This window comes from Chiloscyllium punctatum, chromosome 7, assembly GCF_047496795.1.
Source record: "Chiloscyllium punctatum isolate Juve2018m chromosome 7, sChiPun1.3, whole genome shotgun sequence".
Taxonomy (NCBI): domain Eukaryota; kingdom Metazoa; phylum Chordata; class Chondrichthyes; order Orectolobiformes; family Hemiscylliidae; genus Chiloscyllium; species Chiloscyllium punctatum.
Window position 1 is genome coordinate 37,868,292 of NC_092745.1, and position 20,271 is coordinate 37,888,562.

The 20,271-nt window shown below is 63.7% G+C and overlaps 1 protein-coding gene across 6 annotated transcripts in view; it reads right to left on the minus strand.

Moving 5' to 3' along the window:
* Positions 1 to 20,271, minus strand: part of LOC140479597 (retinoic acid receptor RXR-gamma-A-like) — a 334,953-nt gene that overhangs the window by 136,075 nt on the left and 178,607 nt on the right. For all 6 annotated transcript variants that reach the window (XM_072573426.1, XM_072573423.1, XM_072573422.1 and 3 more), the window contains one exon: positions 19,654 to 19,833. In XM_072573426.1, the coding sequence (XP_072429527.1) occupies positions 19,654 to 19,833 (180 nt within the window). The remainder of the gene's footprint in view (positions 1 to 19,653; positions 19,834 to 20,271) is intronic.

Below are 20,271 nucleotides of genomic sequence, written 5' to 3' on the forward strand. Positions count from 1 at the left end.
TGAGAGGAGGAGACTGTCAGCGTGAGGGGAGGGGACTGTCAGCGTGAGAGGAGGAGACTGTCAGTGTGAGGGGAGGGGACTGTCAGCGTGAGGGGAGGGGACTGTCAGCGTGAGGGGAGGGGACTGTCAGCGTGAGGGGAGGGGACTGTCAGCGTGAGGGGAGGGGACTGTCAGCGGAGAGGAGGGGACTGTCAGCTTGAGAGGAGGAGACTGTCAGCGTGAGAGGAGGGGACTGTCAGCGTGAGAGGAGGAGACTGTCAGTGTGAGGGGAGGGGACTGTCAGCGTGTGGGGAGGAGACTGTCAGTGTGAGGGGAGGGGACTGTCAGCGTGAGGGGAGGGGACTGTCAGCGTGAGGGGAGGGGACTGTCAGCGTGAGGGGAGGGGACTGTCAGCGTGAGGGGAGGGGACTGTCAGCGGAGAGGAGGGGACTGTCAGCGTGAGGGGAGGGGACTGTCAGCGTGAGGGGAGGGGACTGTCAGCTTGAGAGGAGGGGACTGTCAGCGTGAGGGGAGGGGACTGTCAGTGAGAGGAGGGGACTGTCAGCGTGAGAGGAGGGGACTGTCAGCTTGAGAGAAGGGGACTGTCAGCATGAGGGGAGGGGACTGTCAGCGTGAGGGGAGGGGACTGTCAGCGTGGGGGGAGGGGACTGTCAGCGTGAGGGGAGGGGACTGTCAGCTTGAGAGGAGGGGACTGTCAGCGTGAGGGGAGGGGACTGTCAGCGTGAGAGGAGGGGACTGTCAGCTTGAGAGGAGGGGACTGTCAGCTTGAGAGAAGGGGACTGTCAGCGTGAGAGGAGGGGACTGTCAGCTTGAGAGGAGGGGACTGTCAGCTTGAGGGGAGGGGACTGTCAGCGTGAGAGGAGGAGACTGTCAGCTTGAGAGAAGGGGACTGTCAGCTTGAGGGGAGGGGACTGTCAGCGTGAGGGGAGGGGACTGTCAGCTTGAGGGGAGGGGACTGTCAGCGTGAGAGGAGGAGACTGTCAGCGTGGGGGGAGGGGACTGTCAGCGAGAGGGGAGGGGACTGTCAGCGTGAGAGGAGGAGACTGTCAGCGAGAGGGGAGGGGACTGTCAGCGTGAGAGGAGGAGACTGTCAGCGAGAGGGGAGGGGACTGTCAGTGTGAGGGGAGGGGACTGTCAGCGAGAGAGGAGGGGACTGTCAGCGTGAGGGGAGGGGACTGTCAGTGTGAGGGGAGGGGACTGTCAGCGTGAGGGGAGGGGACTGTCAGCGTGAGAGAGGAGGGGACTGTCAGCGTGAGGGGAGGGGACTGTCAGCGAGAGAGGAGGGGACTGTCAGCGTGAGGGGAGGGGACTGTCAGTGTGGGGGAGGGGACTGTCAGTGTGAGGGGAGGGGACTGTCAGCGAGAGAGGAGGGGACTGTCAGTGTGGGGGAGGGGACTGTCAGCGTGAGGGGAGGGGACTGTCAGCGAGAGAGGAGGGGATTGTCAGCGAGAGAGGAGGGGACTGTCAGCGTGAGGGGAGGGGACTGTCAGTGTGAGGGGAGGGGACTGTCAGCGTGAGGGGAGGGAGTCAGCGTGAGGGGAGGGAGTCAGCGAGATTAGAGGGGACTGTCAGTGTGAGGGGAGGGGACTGTCAGTGTGAGGGGAGGGGATTGTCAGTGTGAGGGGAGGGGATTGTCAGTGTGAGGGGAGGGGACTGTCAGCGTGGGGGGAGGGGACTGTCAGTGTGGCGGGAGGGGACTGTCAGCGTGGGGGGAGGGGACTGTCAGTGAGAGAGGAGGGGACTGTCAGCGTGGGGGGAGGGGACTGTCAGCGTGAGGGGAGGGGACTGTCAGCGTGAGAGGAGGAGACTGTCAGCGTGAGGGGAGGGGACTGTCAGCGAGAGGGGAAGGGACTGTCAGCGAGAGGGGAGGGGACTGTCAGCGTGAGAGGAGGGGACTGTCAGTGTGAGGGGAGGGGACTGTCAGCGTGGCGGGAGGGGACTGTCAGTGAGAGAGGAGGGGACTGTCAGCGTGAGGGGAGGGGACTGTCAGCGTGAGGGGAGGGGACTGTCAGCGTGAGGGGAAGGGAATGTCAGTGAGAGAGGAGGGGACTGTCAGCGTGAGGGGAGGGGACTGTCAGCGTGGGGGGAGGGGACTGTCAGCGTGGGGGGAGGGGACTGTCAGCGTGACGGGAGGGGACTGTCAGTGTGAGGGGAGGGGACTGTTAGTGTGAGGGGAGGGGACTGTCAGCGTGAGAGAAGGGGACTGTCAGCGTGAGGGGAGGGGACTGTCAGCGTGAGGGGAGGGGACTGTCAGCGTGAGAGGAGGGGACTGTCAGTGTGAGAGAAGGGGACTGTCAGCGTGAGGGGAGGGGACTGTCAGCGTGAGAGGAGGGGACTGTCAGCTTGAGAGGAGGGGACTGTCAGCTTGAGAGAAGGGGACTGTCAGCGTGAGGGGAGGGGACTGTCAGCTTGAGGGGAGGGGACTGTCAGCGTGAGAGGAGGGGACTGTCAGCGTGAGAGGAGGAGACTGTCAGCGTGAGAGGAGGGGACTGTCAGCGTGAGGGGAGGGGACTGTCAGCGTGAGGGGAGGGGACTGTCAGCAGAGAGGAGGGGACTGTCAGCGGGAGAGGAGGGGACTGTCAGCTTGAGAGGAGGAGACTGTCAGCTTGAGAGAAGGGGACTGTCAGCGTGAGGGGAGGGGACTGTCAGCGTGAGAGGAGGAGACTGTCAGCTTGAGAGAAGGGGACTGTCAGCGTGAGGGGAGGGGACTGTCAGCGTGAGAGGAGGGGACTGTCAGCGTGAGGGGAGGGGACTGTCAGCGTGAGGGGAGGGGACTGTCAGCGTGAGGGGAGGGGACTGTCAGCGTGAGGGGAGGGGACTGTCAGCTTGAGAGGAGGGGACTGTCAGCGTGAAGGGAGGGGACTGTCAGCTTGAGGGGAGGGGACTGTCAGCTTGAGGGGAGGGGACTGTCAGCTTGAGGGGAGGGGACTGTCAGCGTGAGGGGAGGTGACTGTCAGCGTGAGGGGAGGGGACTGTCAGTGTGGGGGAGGGGACTGTCAGTGTGAGGGGAGGGGACTGTCAGCGAGAGAGGAGGGGACTGTCAGTGTGAGGGGAGGGGACTGTCAGCGTGGGGGGAGGGGACTGTCAGCGTGAGGGGAGGGGACTGTCAGCGTGAGGGGAGGGGACTGTCAGCTTGAGGGGAGGGGACTGTCAGCTTGAGGGGAGGGGACTGTCAGCGTGAGAGGAGGGGACTGTCAGTGTGAGGGGAGGGGACTGTCAGCGTGAGGGGAGGGGACTGTCAGCGAGAGAGGAGGGGACTGTCAGCGAGAGAGGAGGGGACTGTCAGCGTGAGGGGAGGGGACTGTCAGCGTGAGGGGAGGAGACTGTCAGCGAGAGAGGAGGGGACTGTCAGTGTGAGGGGAGGGGACTGTCAGTGTGAGGGGAGGGGACTGTCAGCGTGGCGGGAGGGGACTGTCAGTGAGAGAGGAGGGGACTGTCAGCGTGAGGGGAGGGGACTGTGATTGTGAGGGGAAGGGAATGTCAGTGAGAGAGGAGGGGACTGTCAGCGTGAGGGGAGGGGACTGTCAGTGTGAGGGGAGGGGACTGTCAGCGAGAGAGGAGGGGAATGTCAGCGTGAGAGGAGGGGACTGTCAGCGTGAGAGGAGGGGACTGTCAGTGTGAGGGGAGGGGACTGTCAGTGTGAGGGGAGGGGACTGTCAGTGTGAGGGGAGGGGACTGTCAGTGTGAGGGGAGGGAGTCAGCGTGAGGGGAGGGAGTCAGCGAGATTAGAGGGGACTGTCAGTGTGAGGGGAGGGGACTGTCAGTGTGAGGGGAGGGGACTGTCAGCGTGGGGGGAGGGGACTGTCAGTGTGGCGGGAGGGGACTGTCAGCGTGGCGGGAGGGGACTGTCAGTGAGAGAGGAGGGGACTGTCAGCGTGAGGGGAGGGGACTGTGATTGTGAGGGGAAGGGAATGTCAGTGAGAGAGGAGGGGACTGTCAGCGTGAGGGGAGGGGACTGTCAGCGTGGGGGGAGGGGACTGTCAGCGTGACGGGAGGGGACTGTCAGCGTGAGAGAAGGGGACTGTCAGCGTGAGGGGAGGGGACTGTCAGTGTGAGAGAAGGGGACTGTCAGCGTGAGGGGAGGGGACTGTCAGCGTGAGAGAAGGGGACTGTCAGCGTGAGGGGAGGGGACTGTCAGTGTGAGAGAAGGGGACTGTCAGCGTGAGAGAAGGGGACTGTCAGCGTGAGGGGAGGGGACTGTCAGCGTGAGAGAAGGGGACTGTCAGCGTGGGGGGAGGGGACTGTCAGCGTGACGGGAGGGGACTGTCAGCGTGAGAGAAGGGGACTGTCAGCGTGAGAGGAGGGGACTGTCAGCTTGAGAGGAGGGGACTGTCAGCTTGAGAGGAGGGGACTGTCAGCGTGAGGGGAGGGGACTGTCAGCGTGAGGGGAGGAGACTGTCAGCGAGAGAGGAGGGGACTGTCAGTGTGAGGGGAGGGGACTGTCAGTGTGAGGGGAGGGGACTGTCAGTGTGAGGGGAGGGGACTGTCAGCGAGAGAGGAGGGGAATGTCAGCGTGAGAGGAGAGGACTGTCAGTGTGAGGGGAGGGGACTGTCAGTGTGAGGGGAGGGGACTGTCAGTGTGAGGGGAGGGAGTCAGCGTGAGGGGAGGGAGTCAGCGAGATTAGAGGGGACTGTCAGTGTGAGGGGAGGGGACTGTCAGCGTGAGGGGAGGGGACTGTCAGCGTGAGGGGAGGGGACTGTCAGCGTGAGAGGAGGGGACTGTCAGCGTGAGGGGAGGGGACTGTCAGCGTGAGGGGAGGGGACTGTCAGCGTGAGGGGAGGGGACTGTCAGCGTGAGGGGAGGGGACTGTCAGCTTGAGAGGAGGGGACTGTCAGCTTGAGAGGAGGAGACTGTCAGCGTGAGAGGAGGGGACTGTCAGCATGAGAGGAGGGGACTGTCAGCGTGAGAGGAGGGGACTGTCAGCGTGAGAGGAGGGGACTGTCAGCGTGAGGGGAGGGGACTGTCAGCGTGAGGGGAGGGGACTGTCAGCGTGAGGGGAGGGGACTGTCAGCGTGAGGGGAGGGGACTGTCAGCGAGAGAGAGGAGGGGACTGTCAGCTTGAGAGGAGGGGACTGTCAGCTTGAGAGGAGGAGACTGTCAGCTTGAGAGAAGGGGACTGTCAGCGTGAGAGGAGGAGACTGTCAGCGTGAGGGGAGGGGACTGTCAGCTTGAGGGGAGGGGACTGTCAGCTTGAGGGGAGGGGACTGTCAGTGTGAGGGGAGGGGACTGTCAGCGTGAGGGGAGGGGACTGTCAGCGAGAGAGGAGGGGACTGTCAGCGAGAGAGGAGGGGACTGTCAGCGTGAGGGGAAGGGGACTGTCAGCGTGAGGGGAGGCGTCTGTCAGCGAGAGAGGAGGGGACTGTCAGCGTGAGGGGAGGGGACTGTCAGCTTGAGAGAAGGGGACTGTCAGTGAGAGAGGAGGGGACTGTCAGCGTGAGGGGAGGGAGTCAGCGTGAGGGGAGGGGACTGTCAGTGTGAGGGGAAGGGACTGTCAGTGTGAGGGGAGGGGACTGTCAGTGTGAGGGGAAGGGACTGTCAGTGTGAGAGGAGGGGACTGTCAGCGAGAAAGGAGGGGACTGTCAGCGAGAGAGGAGGGGACTGTCAGTGTGTGGGGAGGGGACTGTCAGCGAGAGAGGAGGGGACTGTCAGCGAGAGAGGAGGAGACTGTCAGTGTGAGGGGAGGGGACTGTCAGTGTGAGGGGAGGGAGTCAGCGTGAGGGGAGGGAGTCAGCGAGATTAGAGGGGACTGTCAGTGTGAGGGGAGGGGACTGTCAGTGTGAGGGGAGGGGACTGTCAGCGTGGGGGGAGGGGACTGTCAGCGAGAGAGGAGGGGACTGTCAGCGTGGGGGGAGGGGACTGTCAGCGTGGGGGGAGGGGACTGTCAGCGTGGGGGGAGGGGACTGTCAGTGAGAGAGGAGGGGACTGTCAGCGTGAGGGGAGGGGACTGTCAGCGTGGGGGGAGGGGACTGTCAGCGTGGGGGGAGGGGACTGTCAGCGTGAGAGGAGGGGACTGTCAGCGTGGGGGGAGGGGACTGTCAGCGTGGGGGGAGGGGACTGTCAGCGTGGGGGGAGGGGACTGTCAGCGTGGGGGGAGGGGACTGTCAGCGTGAGGGGAGGGGACTGTCAGTGTGAGGGGAGGGGACTGTCAGCTTGAGAGGAGGGGACTGTCAGCTTGAGAGGAGGAGACTGTCAGCGTGAGGGGAGGGGACTGTCAGCGTGAGAGGAGGAGACTGTCAGTGTGAGGGGAGGGGACTGTCAGCGTGAGGGGAGGGGACTGTCAGCGTGAGGGGAGGGGACTGTCAGCGTGAGGGGAGGGGACTGTCAGCGTGAGGGGAGGGGACTGTCAGCGGAGAGGAGGGGACTGTCAGCTTGAGAGGAGGAGACTGTCAGCGTGAGAGGAGGGGACTGTCAGCGTGAGAGGAGGAGACTGTCAGTGTGAGGGGAGGGGACTGTCAGCGTGAGGGGAGGGGACTGTCAGCGTGAGGGGAGGGGACTGTCAGCGTGAGGGGAGGGGACTGTCAGCGTGAGGGGAGGGGACTGTCAGCGGAGAGGAGGGGACTGTCAGCGTGAGGGGAGGGGACTGTCAGCGTGAGGGGAGGGGACTGTCAGCTTGAGAGGAGGGGACTGTCAGCGTGAGGGGAGGGGACTGTCAGTGAGAGGAGGGGACTGTCAGCGTGAGAGGAGGGGACTGTCAGCTTGAGAGAAGGGGACTGTCAGCATGAGGGGAGGGGACTGTCAGCGTGAGGGGAGGGGACTGTCAGCGTGGGGGGAGGGGACTGTCAGCGTGAGGGGAGGGGACTGTCAGCTTGAGAGGAGGGGACTGTCAGCGTGAGGGGAGGGGACTGTCAGCGTGAGAGGAGGGGACTGTCAGCTTGAGAGGAGGGGACTGTCAGCTTGAGAGAAGGGGACTGTCAGCGTGAGAGGAGGGGACTGTCAGCTTGAGAGGAGGGGACTGTCAGCTTGAGGGGAGGGGACTGTCAGCGTGAGAGGAGGAGACTGTCAGCTTGAGAGAAGGGGACTGTCAGCTTGAGGGGAGGGGACTGTCAGCGTGAGGGGAGGGGACTGTCAGCTTGAGGGGAGGGGACTGTCAGCGTGAGAGGAGGAGACTGTCAGCGTGGGGGGAGGGGACTGTCAGCGAGAGGGGAGGGGACTGTCAGCGTGAGAGGAGGAGACTGTCAGCGAGAGGGGAGGGGACTGTCAGCGTGAGAGGAGGAGACTGTCAGCGAGAGGGGAGGGGACTGTCAGTGTGAGGGGAGGGGACTGTCAGCGAGAGAGGAGGGGACTGTCAGCGTGAGGGGAGGGGACTGTCAGTGTGAGGGGAGGGGACTGTCAGCGTGAGGGGAGGGGACTGTCAGCGTGAGAGAGGAGGGGACTGTCAGCGTGAGGGGAGGGGACTGTCAGCGAGAGAGGAGGGGACTGTCAGCGTGAGGGGAGGGGACTGTCAGTGTGGGGGAGGGGACTGTCAGTGTGAGGGGAGGGGACTGTCAGCGAGAGAGGAGGGGACTGTCAGTGTGGGGGAGGGGACTGTCAGCGTGAGGGGAGGGGACTGTCAGCGAGAGAGGAGGGGATTGTCAGCGAGAGAGGAGGGGACTGTCAGCGTGAGGGGAGGGGACTGTCAGTGTGAGGGGAGGGGACTGTCAGCGTGAGGGGAGGGAGTCAGCGTGAGGGGAGGGAGTCAGCGAGATTAGAGGGGACTGTCAGTGTGAGGGGAGGGGACTGTCAGTGTGAGGGGAGGGGATTGTCAGTGTGAGGGGAGGGGATTGTCAGTGTGAGGGGAGGGGACTGTCAGCGTGGGGGGAGGGGACTGTCAGTGTGGCGGGAGGGGACTGTCAGCGTGGGGGGAGGGGACTGTCAGTGAGAGAGGAGGGGACTGTCAGCGTGGGGGGAGGGGACTGTCAGCGTGAGGGGAGGGGACTGTCAGCGTGAGAGGAGGAGACTGTCAGCGTGAGGGGAGGGGACTGTCAGCGAGAGGGGAAGGGACTGTCAGCGAGAGGGGAGGGGACTGTCAGCGTGAGAGGAGGGGACTGTCAGTGTGAGGGGAGGGGACTGTCAGCGTGGCGGGAGGGGACTGTCAGTGAGAGAGGAGGGGACTGTCAGCGTGAGGGGAGGGGACTGTCAGCGTGAGGGGAGGGGACTGTCAGCGTGAGGGGAAGGGAATGTCAGTGAGAGAGGAGGGGACTGTCAGCGTGAGGGGAGGGGACTGTCAGCGTGGGGGGAGGGGACTGTCAGCGTGGGGGGAGGGGACTGTCAGCGTGACGGGAGGGGACTGTCAGTGTGAGGGGAGGGGACTGTTAGTGTGAGGGGAGGGGACTGTCAGCGTGAGAGAAGGGGACTGTCAGCGTGAGGGGAGGGGACTGTCAGCGTGAGGGGAGGGGACTGTCAGCGTGAGAGGAGGGGACTGTCAGTGTGAGAGAAGGGGACTGTCAGCGTGAGGGGAGGGGACTGTCAGCGTGAGAGGAGGGGACTGTCAGCTTGAGAGGAGGGGACTGTCAGCTTGAGAGAAGGGGACTGTCAGCGTGAGGGGAGGGGACTGTCAGCTTGAGGGGAGGGGACTGTCAGCGTGAGAGGAGGGGACTGTCAGCGTGAGAGGAGGAGACTGTCAGCGTGAGAGGAGGGGACTGTCAGCGTGAGGGGAGGGGACTGTCAGCGTGAGGGGAGGGGACTGTCAGCAGAGAGGAGGGGACTGTCAGCGGGAGAGGAGGGGACTGTCAGCTTGAGAGGAGGAGACTGTCAGCTTGAGAGAAGGGGACTGTCAGCGTGAGGGGAGGGGACTGTCAGCGTGAGAGGAGGAGACTGTCAGCTTGAGAGAAGGGGACTGTCAGCGTGAGGGGAGGGGACTGTCAGCGTGAGAGGAGGGGACTGTCAGCGTGAGGGGAGGGGACTGTCAGCGTGAGGGGAGGGGACTGTCAGCGTGAGGGGAGGGGACTGTCAGCGTGAGGGGAGGGGACTGTCAGCTTGAGAGGAGGGGACTGTCAGCGTGAAGGGAGGGGACTGTCAGCTTGAGGGGAGGGGACTGTCAGCTTGAGGGGAGGGGACTGTCAGCTTGAGGGGAGGGGACTGTCAGCGTGAGGGGAGGTGACTGTCAGCGTGAGGGGAGGGGACTGTCAGCTTGAGGGGAGGGGACTGTCAGCGTGAGGGGAGGGGACTGTCAGCGTGAGGGGAGGGGACTGTCAGCTTGAGGGGAGGGGACTGTCAGCGTGAGGGGAGGGGACTGTCAGCGTGAGAGGAGGGGACTGTCAGCTTGAGAGGAGGGGACTGTCAGCTTGAGAGAAGGGGACTGTCAGTGTGAGAGGAGGAGACTGTCAGCTTGAGAGAAGGGGACTGTCAGCGTGAGGGGAGGGGACTGTCAGCTTGAGGGGAGGGGACTGTCAGCGTGAGAGGAGGGGACTGTCAGCGTGAGAGGAGGAGACTGTCAGCGTGAGAGGAGGGGACTGTCAGCGTGAGGGGAGGGGACTGTCAGCGTGAGGGGAGGGGACTGTCAGCAGAGAGGAGGGGACTGTCAGCTTGAGGGGAGGGGACTGTCAGCGTGAGGGGAGGGGACTGTCAGCTTGAGGGGAGGGGACTGTCAGCTTGAGGGGAGGGGACTGTCAGCTTGAGGGGAGGGGACTGTCAGCGTGAGGGGAGGAGACTGTCAGCGAGAGAGGAGGGGACTGTCAGTGTGAGGGGAGGGGACTGTCAGCGTGAGGGGAGGGGAATGTCAGCGTGAGGGGAGGGGACTGTCAGCGTGAGAGGAGGGGACTGTCAGTGTGAGAGGAGGGGACTGTCAGTGTGAGGGGAGGGGACTGTCAGTGTGAGGGGAGGGGACTGTCAGTGTGAGGGGAGGGAGTCAGCGTGAGGGGAGGGGAATGTCAGCTTGAGGGGAGGGGACTGTCAGCGTGAGGGGAGGAGACTGTCAGCGAGAGAGGAGGGGACTGTCAGCGAGAGAGGAGGGGACTGTCAGCGTGAGGGGAGGGGACTGTCAGCGTGAGGGGAGGGGACTGTCAGCGAGAGAGGAGGGGAATGTCAGCGTGAGAGGAGGGAACTGTCAGCGTGAGAGGAGGGGACTGTCAGTGTGAGGGGAGGGGACTGTCAGTGTGAGGGGAGGGGACTGTCAGTGTGAGGGGAGGGAGTCAGCGTGAGGGGAGGGAGTCAGCGAGATTAGAGGGGACTGTCAGTGTGAGGGGAGGGGACTGTCAGTGTGAGGGGAGGGGACTGTCAGCGTGGGGGGAGGGGACTGTCAGCGTGAGAGGAGGAGACTGTCAGCGTGAGGGGAGGGGACTGTCAGCTTGAGGGGAGGGGACTGTCACCTTGAGGGGAGGGGACTGTCAGCTTGAGGGGAGGGGACTGTCAGCGTGAGAGGAGGGGACTGTCAGTGTGAGGGGAGGGGACTGTCAGCGTGAGGGGAGGGGACTGTCAGCGAGAGAGGAGGGGACTGTCAGCGAGAGAGGAGGGGACTGTCAGCGTGAGGGGAGGGGACTGTCAGCGTGAGGGGAGGAGACTGTCAGCGAGAGAGGAGGGGACTGTCAGTGTGAGGGGAGGGGACTGTCAGTGTGAGGGGAGGGGACTGTCAGCGTGGCGGGAGGGGACTGTCAGTGAGAGAGGAGGGGACTGTCAGCGTGAGGGGAGGGGACTGTGATTGTGAGGGGAAGGGAATGTCAGTGAGAGAGGAGGGGACTGTCAGCGTGAGGGGAGGGGACTGTCAGTGTGAGGGGAGGGGACTGTCAGCGAGAGAGGAGGGGAATGTCAGCGTGAGAGGAGGGGACTGTCAGCGTGAGAGGAGGGGACTGTCAGTGTGAGGGGAGGGGACTGTCAGTGTGAGGGGAGGGGACTGTCAGCGTGGGGGGAGGGGACTGTCAGCGTGAGGGGAGGGGACTGTCAGCGTGAGGGGAGGGGACTGTCAGCTTGAGGGGAGGGGACTGTCAGCTTGAGGGGAGGGGACTGTCAGCGTGAGAGGAGGGGACTGTCAGTGTGAGGGGAGGGGACTGTCAGCGTGAGGGGAGGGGACTGTCAGCGAGAGAGGAGGGGACTGTCAGCGAGAGAGGAGGGGACTGTCAGCGTGAGGGGAGGGGACTGTCAGCGTGAGGGGAGGAGACTGTCAGCGAGAGAGGAGGGGACTGTCAGTGTGAGGGGAGGGGACTGTCAGTGTGAGGGGAGGGGACTGTCAGCGTGGCGGGAGGGGACTGTCAGTGAGAGAGGAGGGGACTGTCAGCGTGAGGGGAGGGGACTGTGATTGTGAGGGGAAGGGAATGTCAGTGAGAGAGGAGGGGACTGTCAGCGTGAGGGGAGGGGACTGTCAGTGTGAGGGGAGGGGACTGTCAGCGAGAGAGGAGGGGACTGTCAGCGTGAGAGGAGGGGACTGTCAGTGTGAGGGGAGGGGACTGTCAGTGTGAGGGGAGGGGACTGTCAGTGTGAGGGGAGGGGACTGTCAGTGTGAGGGGAGGGAGTCAGCGTGAGGGGAGGGAGTCAGCGAGATTAGAGGGGACTGTCAGTGTGAGGGGAGGGGACTGTCAGTGTGAGGGGAGGGGACTGTCAGCGTGGGGGGAGGGGACTGTCAGTGTGGCGGGAGGGGACTGTCAGCGTGGCGGGAGGGGACTGTCAGTGAGAGAGGAGGGGACTGTCAGCGTGAGGGGAGGGGACTGTGATTGTGAGGGGAAGGGAATGTCAGTGAGAGAGGAGGGGACTGTCAGCGTGAGGGGAGGGGACTGTCAGCGTGGGGGGAGGGGACTGTCAGCGTGACGGGAGGGGACTGTCAGCGTGAGAGAAGGGGACTGTCAGCGTGAGGGGAGGGGACTGTCAGTGTGAGAGAAGGGGACTGTCAGCGTGAGGGGAGGGGACTGTCAGCGTGAGAGGAGGGGACTGTCAGCTTGAGAGGAGGGGACTGTCAGCTTGAGAGGAGGGGACTGTCAGCGTGAGGGGAGGGGACTGTCAGTGTGAGGGGAGGGGACTGTCAGCGAGAGAGGAGGGGAATGTCAGCGTGAGAGGAGAGGACTGTCAGTGTGAGGGGAGGGGACTGTCAGTGTGAGGGGAGGGGACTGTCAGTGTGAGGGGAGGGAGTCAGCGTGAGGGGAGGGAGTCAGCGAGATTAGAGGGGACTGTCAGTGTGAGGGGAGGGGACTGTCAGCGTGAGGGGAGGGGACTGTCAGCGTGAGGGGAGGGGACTGTCAGCGTGAGAGGAGGGGACTGTCAGCGTGAGGGGAGGGGACTGTCAGCCTGAGGGGAGGGGACTGTCAGCGTGAGGGGAGGGGACTGTCAGCGTGAGGGGAGGGGACTGTCAGCTTGAGAGGAGGGGACTGTCAGCTTGAGAGGAGGAGACTGTCAGCGTGAGAGGAGGGGACTGTCAGCATGAGAGGAGGGGACTGTCAGCGTGAGAGGAGGGGACTGTCAGCGTGAGAGGAGGGGACTGTCAGCGTGAGGGGAGGGGACTGTCAGCGTGAGGGGAGGGGACTGTCAGCGTGAGGGGAGGCGACTGTCAGCGTGAGGGGAGGGGACTGTCAGCGAGAGAGAGGAGGGGACTGTCAGCTTGAGAGGAGGGGACTGTCAGCTTGAGAGGAGGAGACTGTCAGCTTGAGAGAAGGGGACTGTCAGCGTGAGAGGAGGAGACTGTCAGCGTGAGGGGAGGGGACTGTCAGCTTGAGGGGAGGGGACTGGCAGCTTGAGGGGAGGGGACTGTCAGTGTGAGGGGAGGGGACTGTCAGCGTGAGGGGAGGGGACTGTCAGCGAGAGAGGAGGGGACTGTCAGCGAGAGAGGAGGGGACTGTCAGCGTGAGGGGAGGGGACTGTCAGCGTGAGGGGAGGCGTCTGTCAGCGAGAGAGGAGGGGACTGTCAGCGTGAGGGGAGGGGACTGTCAGCTTGAGAGAAGGGGACTGTCAGTGAGAGAGGAGGGGACTGTCAGCGTGAGGGGAGGGAGTCAGCGTGAGGGGAGGGGACTGTCAGTGTGAGGGGAAGGGACTGTCAGTGTGAGAGGAGGGGACTGTCAGCGAGAAAGGAGGGGACTGTCAGCGAGAGAGGAGGGGACTGTCAGCGAGAAAGGAGGGGACTGTCAGCGAGAGAGGAGGGGACTGTCAGTGAGAGGAGGGGACTGTCAGTGTGTGGGGAGGGGACTGTCAGCGAGAGAGGAGGGGACTGTCAGCGAGAGAGGAGGAGACTGTCAGTGTGAGGGGAGGGGACTGTCAGTGTGAGGGGAGGGGACTGTCAGTGTGAGGGGAGGGAGTCAGCGTGAGGGGAGGGAGTCAGCGAGATTAGAGGGGACTGTCAGTGTGAGGGGAGGGGACTGTCAGTGTGAGGGGAGGGGACTGTCAGCATGGGGGGAGGGGACTGTCAGCGAGAGAGGAGGGGACTGTCAGCGTGGGGGGAGGGGACTGTCAGCGTGGGGGGAGGGGACTGTCAGCGTGGGGGGAGGGGACTGTCAGCGTGGGGGGAGGGGACTGTCAGTGAGAGAGGAGGGGACTGTCAGCGTGAGGGGAGGGGACTGTCAGCGTGGGGGGAGGGGACTGTCAGCGTGGGGGGAGGGGACTGTCAGCGTGGGGGGAGGGGACTGTCAGCGTGAGAGGAGGGGACTGTCAGCGTGGGGGGAGGGGACTGTCAGCGTGGGGGGAGGGGACTGTCAGCGTGGGGGGAGGGGACTGTCAGCGTGGGGGGAGGGGACTGTCAGCGTGAGGGGAGGGGACTGTCAGTGTGAGGGGAGGGGACTGTCAGCTTGAGAGGAGGGGACTGTCGGCTTGAGAGGAGGAGACTGTCAGCGTGAGGGGAGGGGACTGTCAGCGTGAGAGGAGGGGACTGTCAGCGTGAGAGGAGGAGACTGTCAGTGTAGGGGAGGGGACTGTCAGCGTGAGGGGAGGGGACTGTCAGCGTGAGGGGAGGGGACTGTCAGCGTGAGGGGAGGGGACTGTCAGCGTGAGGGGAGGGGACTGTCAGCGGAGAGGAGGGGACTGTCAGCGTGAGGGGAGGGGACTGTCAACGTGAGGGGAGGGGACTGTCAGCGTGAGGGGAGGGGACTGTCAGCTTGAGAGAAGGGGACTGTCAGCGTGAGGGGAGGGGACTGTCAGCGTGAGGGGAGGAGACTGTCAGCGGAGAGGAGGGGACTGTCAGCGTGAGGGGAGGGGACTGTCACCTTGAGAGGAGGGGACTGTCAGCTTGAGGGGAGGGGACTGTCAGCTTGAGGGGAGGGGACTGTCAGCGTGACGGGAGGGGACTGTTAGCTTGAGAGAAGGGGACTGTCAGCTTGAGGGGAGGGGACTGTCAGCTTGAGGGGAGGGGACTGTCAGCTTGAGAGGAGGGGACTGTCAGCTTGAGAGAAGGGGACTGTCAGCTTGAGGGGAGGGGACTGTCAGCTTGAGGGGAGGGGACTGTCAGCTTGAGGGGAGGGGACTGTCAGTGTGAGGGGAGGGGACTGTCAGCGTGAGAGGAGGAGACTGTCAGCTTGAGGGGAGGGGACTGTCAGCGAGAGAGGAGGGGACTGTCAGCTTGAGAGAAGGGGACTGTCAGCTTGAGGGGAGGGGACTGTCAGCGTGAGAGGAGGGGACTGTCAGCGTGAGAGGAGGGGACTGTCAGCGTGAGAGGAGGGGCCTGTCAGCGTGAGGGGAGGGGACTGTCAGCGTGAGGGGAGGGTACTGTCAGCGAGAGAGGAGGGGACTGTCAGCGTGAGGGGAGGGGACTGTCAGCGTGAGGGGAGGGTACTGTCAGCGAGAGAGGAGGGGACTGTCAGCGTGAGGGGAGGGGACTGTCAGCGTGAGGGGAGGGGACTGTCAGCGAGAGAGGAGGGGACTGTCAGCGTGAGGGGAGGGGACTGTCAGCGTGAGGGGAGGGGACTGTCAGCGAGAGAGGAGGGGACTGTCAGCGTGAGAGGAGGAGACTGTCAGTGAGAGAGGAGGGGACTGTCAGCGTGAGGGGAGGGAGTCAGCGTGAGGGGAGGGGACTGTCAGTGTGAGAGGAGGGGACTGTCAGCGAGAAAGGAGGGGACTGTCAGCGAGAGAGGAGGGGACTGTCAGCGAGAGAGGAGGGGACTGTCAGCGAGAGAGGAGGGGACTGTCAGCGAGAGAGGAGGAGCCTGTCAGTGTGAAGGGAGGGGACTGTCAGCGAGAGAGGAGGGGACTGTCAGCGTGAGGGGAGGGGACTGTCAGTGTGAGGGGAGGGGACTGTCAGTGTGAGGGGAGGGGACTGTCAGTGTGAGGGGAGGGAGTCAGCGAGATTAGAGGGGACTGTCAGTGAGAGGGGAGGGGACTGTCAGTGTGGGGGGAGGGGACTGTCAGTGTGGGGTAGGGGACTGTCAGCGTGAGGGGAGGGAGTCAGCGTGAGGGGAGGGAGTCAACTTGAGGGGCGAGGACTGTCAGTGTGAGGGGAGGGAACTGTCAGCGTGAGGCGAGGGAGTCAGTGTGAGGGAGGGGACTGTCAGTTTGAGGCGAGGGGACTGTCACTGTGAGGGGAAGGGACTGTCAGTGTGAGGGGAGGGAGTCATCGTGAGGCGAGGGGACTGTCAGTGTGAGGGGAGGGACTGTCAGCGAGAGAGGAGGGGACTGTCAGTGTGAGGGGAAGGAGTCAGCGAGAGAGGAGGGGACTGTCAGTGTGAGAGGAGGGGACTGTCAGTGTGAGAAGAGGGGACTGTCAGTGTGAGAAGAGGGGACTGTCAGTGTGAGGGGAGGGGACTGTCAGTGTGAGGGGAGGGGGACTGTCAGTGGGAGGGGAGGGGGACTGTCAGTGGGAGGGGAGGGAGCCAGCATGAGGGGAGGGGACGGTCAGTGTGAGGGGAGGGGACGGTCAGTGTGAGGGGAGGGGGACTGTCAGTGTGAGGGGAGGGGGACTGTCAGTGTGAGGGGAGGGGGACTGTCAGTGAGAGGGGAGGGGACTGTCAGCGTGAGGGGAGGGGACTGTCAGCGAGAGAGGAGGGGACTGTCAGCGAGAGAGGAGGGGACTGTCAGTGTGAGGGGAGGGGACTGTCAGCGTGAGGGGAGGGGACTGTCAGCGAGAGAGGAGGGGACTGTCAGTGTGAGGGGAGGGGACTGTCAGCGTGAGGGGAGGGGACTGTCAGCGAGAGAGGAGGGGACTGTCAGCGAGAGAGGAGGGGACTGTCAGTGTGAGGGGAGGGGACTGTCAGCGTGAGGGGAGGGGACTGTCAGCGAGAGAGGAGGGGACTGTCAGCTTGAGAGAAGGGGACTGTCAGCTTGAGAGAAGGGGACTGTCAGCGTGAGGGGAGGGAGTCAGCGTGAGGGGAGGGGACTGTCAGTGTGAGGGGAAGGGACTGTCAGCGAGAGAGGAGGGGACTGTCAGCGAGAGAGGAGGGGACTGTCGGCGAGAGAGGAGGGGACTGTCAGTGTGAGAGGAGGGGACTGTCAGTGTGAGGGGAGGGGACTGTCAGTGTGAGGGGAGGGAGTCAGCGTGAGGGGAGGGAGTCAGCGAGATTAGAGGGGACTGTCAGTGAGAGGGGAGGGGACTGTCAGTGTGGGGGGAGGGGACTGTCAGCGTGAGGGGAGGGGACTGTCAGCGTGAGGGGAGGGAGTCAACTTGAGGGGCGAGGACTGTCAGTGTGAGGGGAGGGAACTGTCAGCGTGAGGCGAGGGAGTCAGTGTGAGGGAGGGGACTGTCAGTTTGAGGCGAGGGGACTGTCACTGTGAGGGGAAGGGACTGTCAGTGTGAGGGGAGGGAGTCATCGTGAGGCGAGGGGACTGTCAGTGTGAGGGGAGGGACTGTCAGCGAGAGAGGAGGGGACTGTCAGCGAGAGAGGAGGGGACTGTCAGTGTGAGGGGAAGGAGTCAGCGAGAGAGGAGGGGACTGTCAGTGTGAGGGGAGGGGACTGTCAGTGTGAGAAGAGGGGACTGTCAGTATTGGGGGAGGGGACTGTCAGTGTGAGAAGAGGGGACTGTCAGTGTGGGGGGAGGGGACTATCAGTGTGGGGGGAGGGGACTGTCAGTGTGAGGGGAGGGGGACTGTCAGTGGGAGGGGAGGGGACTGTCAGTGGGAGGGGAGGAAGCCAGCGTGAGGGGAGGGGACGGTCAGTGTGAGGGGAGGGGACGGTCAGTGTGAGGGGAGGGGACGGTCAGTGTGAGGGGAGGGGACGGTCAGTGTGAGGGGAGGGGGACTGTCAGTGGGAGGGGAGGGGACTGTCAGTGGGAGGGGAGGGAGCCAGCGTGAGGGGAGGGGACGGTCAGTGTGAGGGGAGGGGACGGTCAGTGTGAGGGGAGGGGGACTGTCAGTGTGAGGGGAGGGGGACTGTCAGTGTGAGGGGAGGGGGACTGTCAGTGTGAGGGGAGGGGGACTGTCAGTGAGAGGGGAGGGGGACTGTCAGTGTGAGGGGAGGGGACTGTCAGCGTGAGGGGAGGGAGTCAGCGTGAGGGGAGGGAGTCAGCGTGAGGGGAGGGGACTGTCAGCGTGAGGGGAGGGGACTGTCAGCGTGAGGGGAGGGAGTCAGCGTGAGGGGAGGGAGTCAGCGTGAGGGGAGGGGACTGTCAGCGTGAGGGGAGAGAGTCAGCGTGAGGGGAGGGGACTGTCAGCGTGAGGGGAGGGGACTGTCAGTGTGAGGGGAGGGGACTGTCAGTGTGAGGGGAGGGGGACTGTCAGTGTGAGGGGAGGGGACTGTCAGTGTGAGGGGAGGGAGTCAGTGTGAGGGGAGGGGACTGTCAGCGTGAGGGGAGGGGACTGTCAGTGTGAGGGGAGGGAGTCAGCGTGAGGGGAGGGGACTGTCAGCGTGAGGGGAGGGGACTGTCAGTGTGAGGGGAGGGAGTCAGTGTGAGGGGAGGGGACTGTCAGCGTGAGGGGAGGGGACTGTCAGCGTGAGGGGAGGGGACTGTCAGCGTTGGGGGAGGGGACTGTCAGCGTGAGGGGAGGGAGTCAACTTGAGGGGAGGGAGTCAACTTGAGGGGCGGGGACTTTCAGTGTGAGGGGAGGGAACTGTCAGCGTGAGGCGAGGGGAGGGGACTGTCAGTGTGAGGGGAGGGAGTCATCGTGAGGCGAGGGGACTGTCAGCGTGAGGGGAGGGAGTCATCGTGAGCCGAGGGGACTGTCAGTGTGAGGGGAGGGGACTGTCAGCGTGAGGCGAGGGAGTCAGTGTGAGGGAGTCAGTGTGAGGGAGTCAGTGTGAGAGGAGGGGACTGTCAGTGTGAGGGGAGGGGACTGTCAGCGTGAGGGGAGGGGACTGTCAGCGTGAGGGGAGGGGACTGTCAGTGTGAGGGGAGGGAGTCATCGTGAGGCGAGGGGACTGTCAGTGTGAGGGGAGGGACTGTCAGCGTGAGGCGAGGGAGTCAGTGTGAGGGAGGGGACTGTCAGTGTGAGGGGAGGGACTGTCAGCGTGAGGCGAGGGAGTCAGTGTGAGGGAGGGGACCGTCAGCGTGAGGCGAGGGGACTGTCAGCGTGAGGCGAGGCGACTGTCAGCGTGAGGCGAGGGGACTGTCAGCGTGAGGGAGTCAGTGTGAGGGGAGGGGACTGTCAGTGTGAGGGGAGGGGACTGTTAGTGTGAGGGGAGGGAATCATCGTGAGGCGAGGGGACTGTCTGTGTGAGGGGAGGGAGTCATCGTGAGGCGAGGGGGGACTGTCAGTGTGAGGGGAGGGACTGTCAGCGTGAGACAGGGGACTGTCAGTGTGAGGGGAGGGGACTGTCAGCGTGAGGCGAGGGGACTGTCAGTGTGGGGGGAGGGGACTGTCAGTGTGAGAGGAGGGGACTGTCAGCGTGAGGGGTGGGAGTCAGCGTGAGGGGAGGGGACTGTCAGCGAGAGAGGAGGGGACTGTCAGTGTGGGGGGGAGGGGACTGTCAGTGTGAGGGGAGGGAGTCAGCGTGAGGGGAGGGAGTCAACTTGAGGGGAGGGAGTCAACTTGAGGGGCGGGGACTGTCAGTGTGTGGGGAGGGAACTGTCAGCGTGAGGCGAGGAAGTCAGTGTGAGGGAGTCAGTGTGAGGGAGGGGACTGTCAGTGTGAGGGGAGGGAACTGTCAGCGTGAGGCGAGGGAGTCAGTGTGAGGGAGGGGACTGTCAGTGTGAGGGGAGGGAATCATCGTGAGGCGAGGGGACTGTCTGTGTGAGGGGAGGGAGTCATCGTGAGGCGAGGGGGGACTGTCAGTGTGAGGGGAGGGAGTCATCGTGAGGCGAGCGGGGACTGTCAGTGTGAGGGGAGGGAGTCAGCGTGAGGTGAGGGGACTGTCAGTGTGAGGGGAGGGGACTGTCAGCGTGAGGCGAGGGAGTCAGTGTGAGGGAGTCAGTGTGAGGGGAGGGGACTGTCAGTGTGAGGGGAAGGGACTGTCAGTGTGAGGGGAGGGAGTCAGCGTGAGGGGAGGGGACTGTCAGCGAGAGAGGAGGGGACTGTCAGTGTGGGGGGCGGGGACTGTCAGTGTGAGGGGAGGGAGTCAGTGTGAGGGAGTCAGTGTGAGGGAGGGGACTGTCAGTGTGAGGGGAAGGGACTGTCAGTGTGAGGGGAAGGGACTGTCAGTGTGAGGGGAGGGAGTCAGCGTGAGGGGAGGGGACTGTCAGCGAGAGAGGAGGGGACTGTCAGTGTGGGGGGCGGGGACTGTCAGTGTGAGGGGACGGAGTCAGTGTGAGGCGAGGGGACTGTCAGTGTGAGGGGAGGGGACTGTCAGTGTGAGGGGAGGGAGTCAATGTGAGGGGAGGGAGTCAATGTGAGGGGAGGGAGTCAATGTGAGGGGAGGGAGCCAGCTCCCAATATATTGAAAAGAGGCAAAGATATTGGCACCTACCTTCCCTCTTCATGCCCGTGGCCAGACATTTCTGGTAGCGACAGTACTGGCAGCGATTGCGTTGGCGTTTGTCGATGATGCAATCCTTGGTGTCACGACAAGTGTAGGTGAGGTCCTTGCGCACGGTCCGTTTGAAGAAGCCTTTGCAGCCCTCACAGCTGTATACCCCGTAATGTTTCCCTGGAGAGAGAGAGAGAGAGAGAGAGAGAGAGAGAGAGAGAGAGAGAGAGAGTGTATGTTACTGATTGCTCCATGATAATAAGTGTGAGTATGCACTGAGACTGAGCAACAGAACGATGCCACTGCCCCATCACAGAATGGTCACTGTCAAGAGGTGGTCATTTGGCCCAATGTGTCTGTGCTGGCCCTCTGGGAGGAGAGAATCACCCAAGGCTTCTTCACCCTGTGACCCCAAACAACCTTCCTTTTCAGATAATGATCACGTGTCATTATGAAAGCCTCCACCACACTCTCAGGCAGTACATTTCAAATCCTAACCAGAGAGAGCGAGGGAGAGTGTGTATCTGTCTTTCTGTGTCTTTGTGTGAGACAGAAAATACTCCCCTGCAGTGGCACGATGGCTCATTGGTTAGCACTGCTGCCTCACAGCACCAGGAA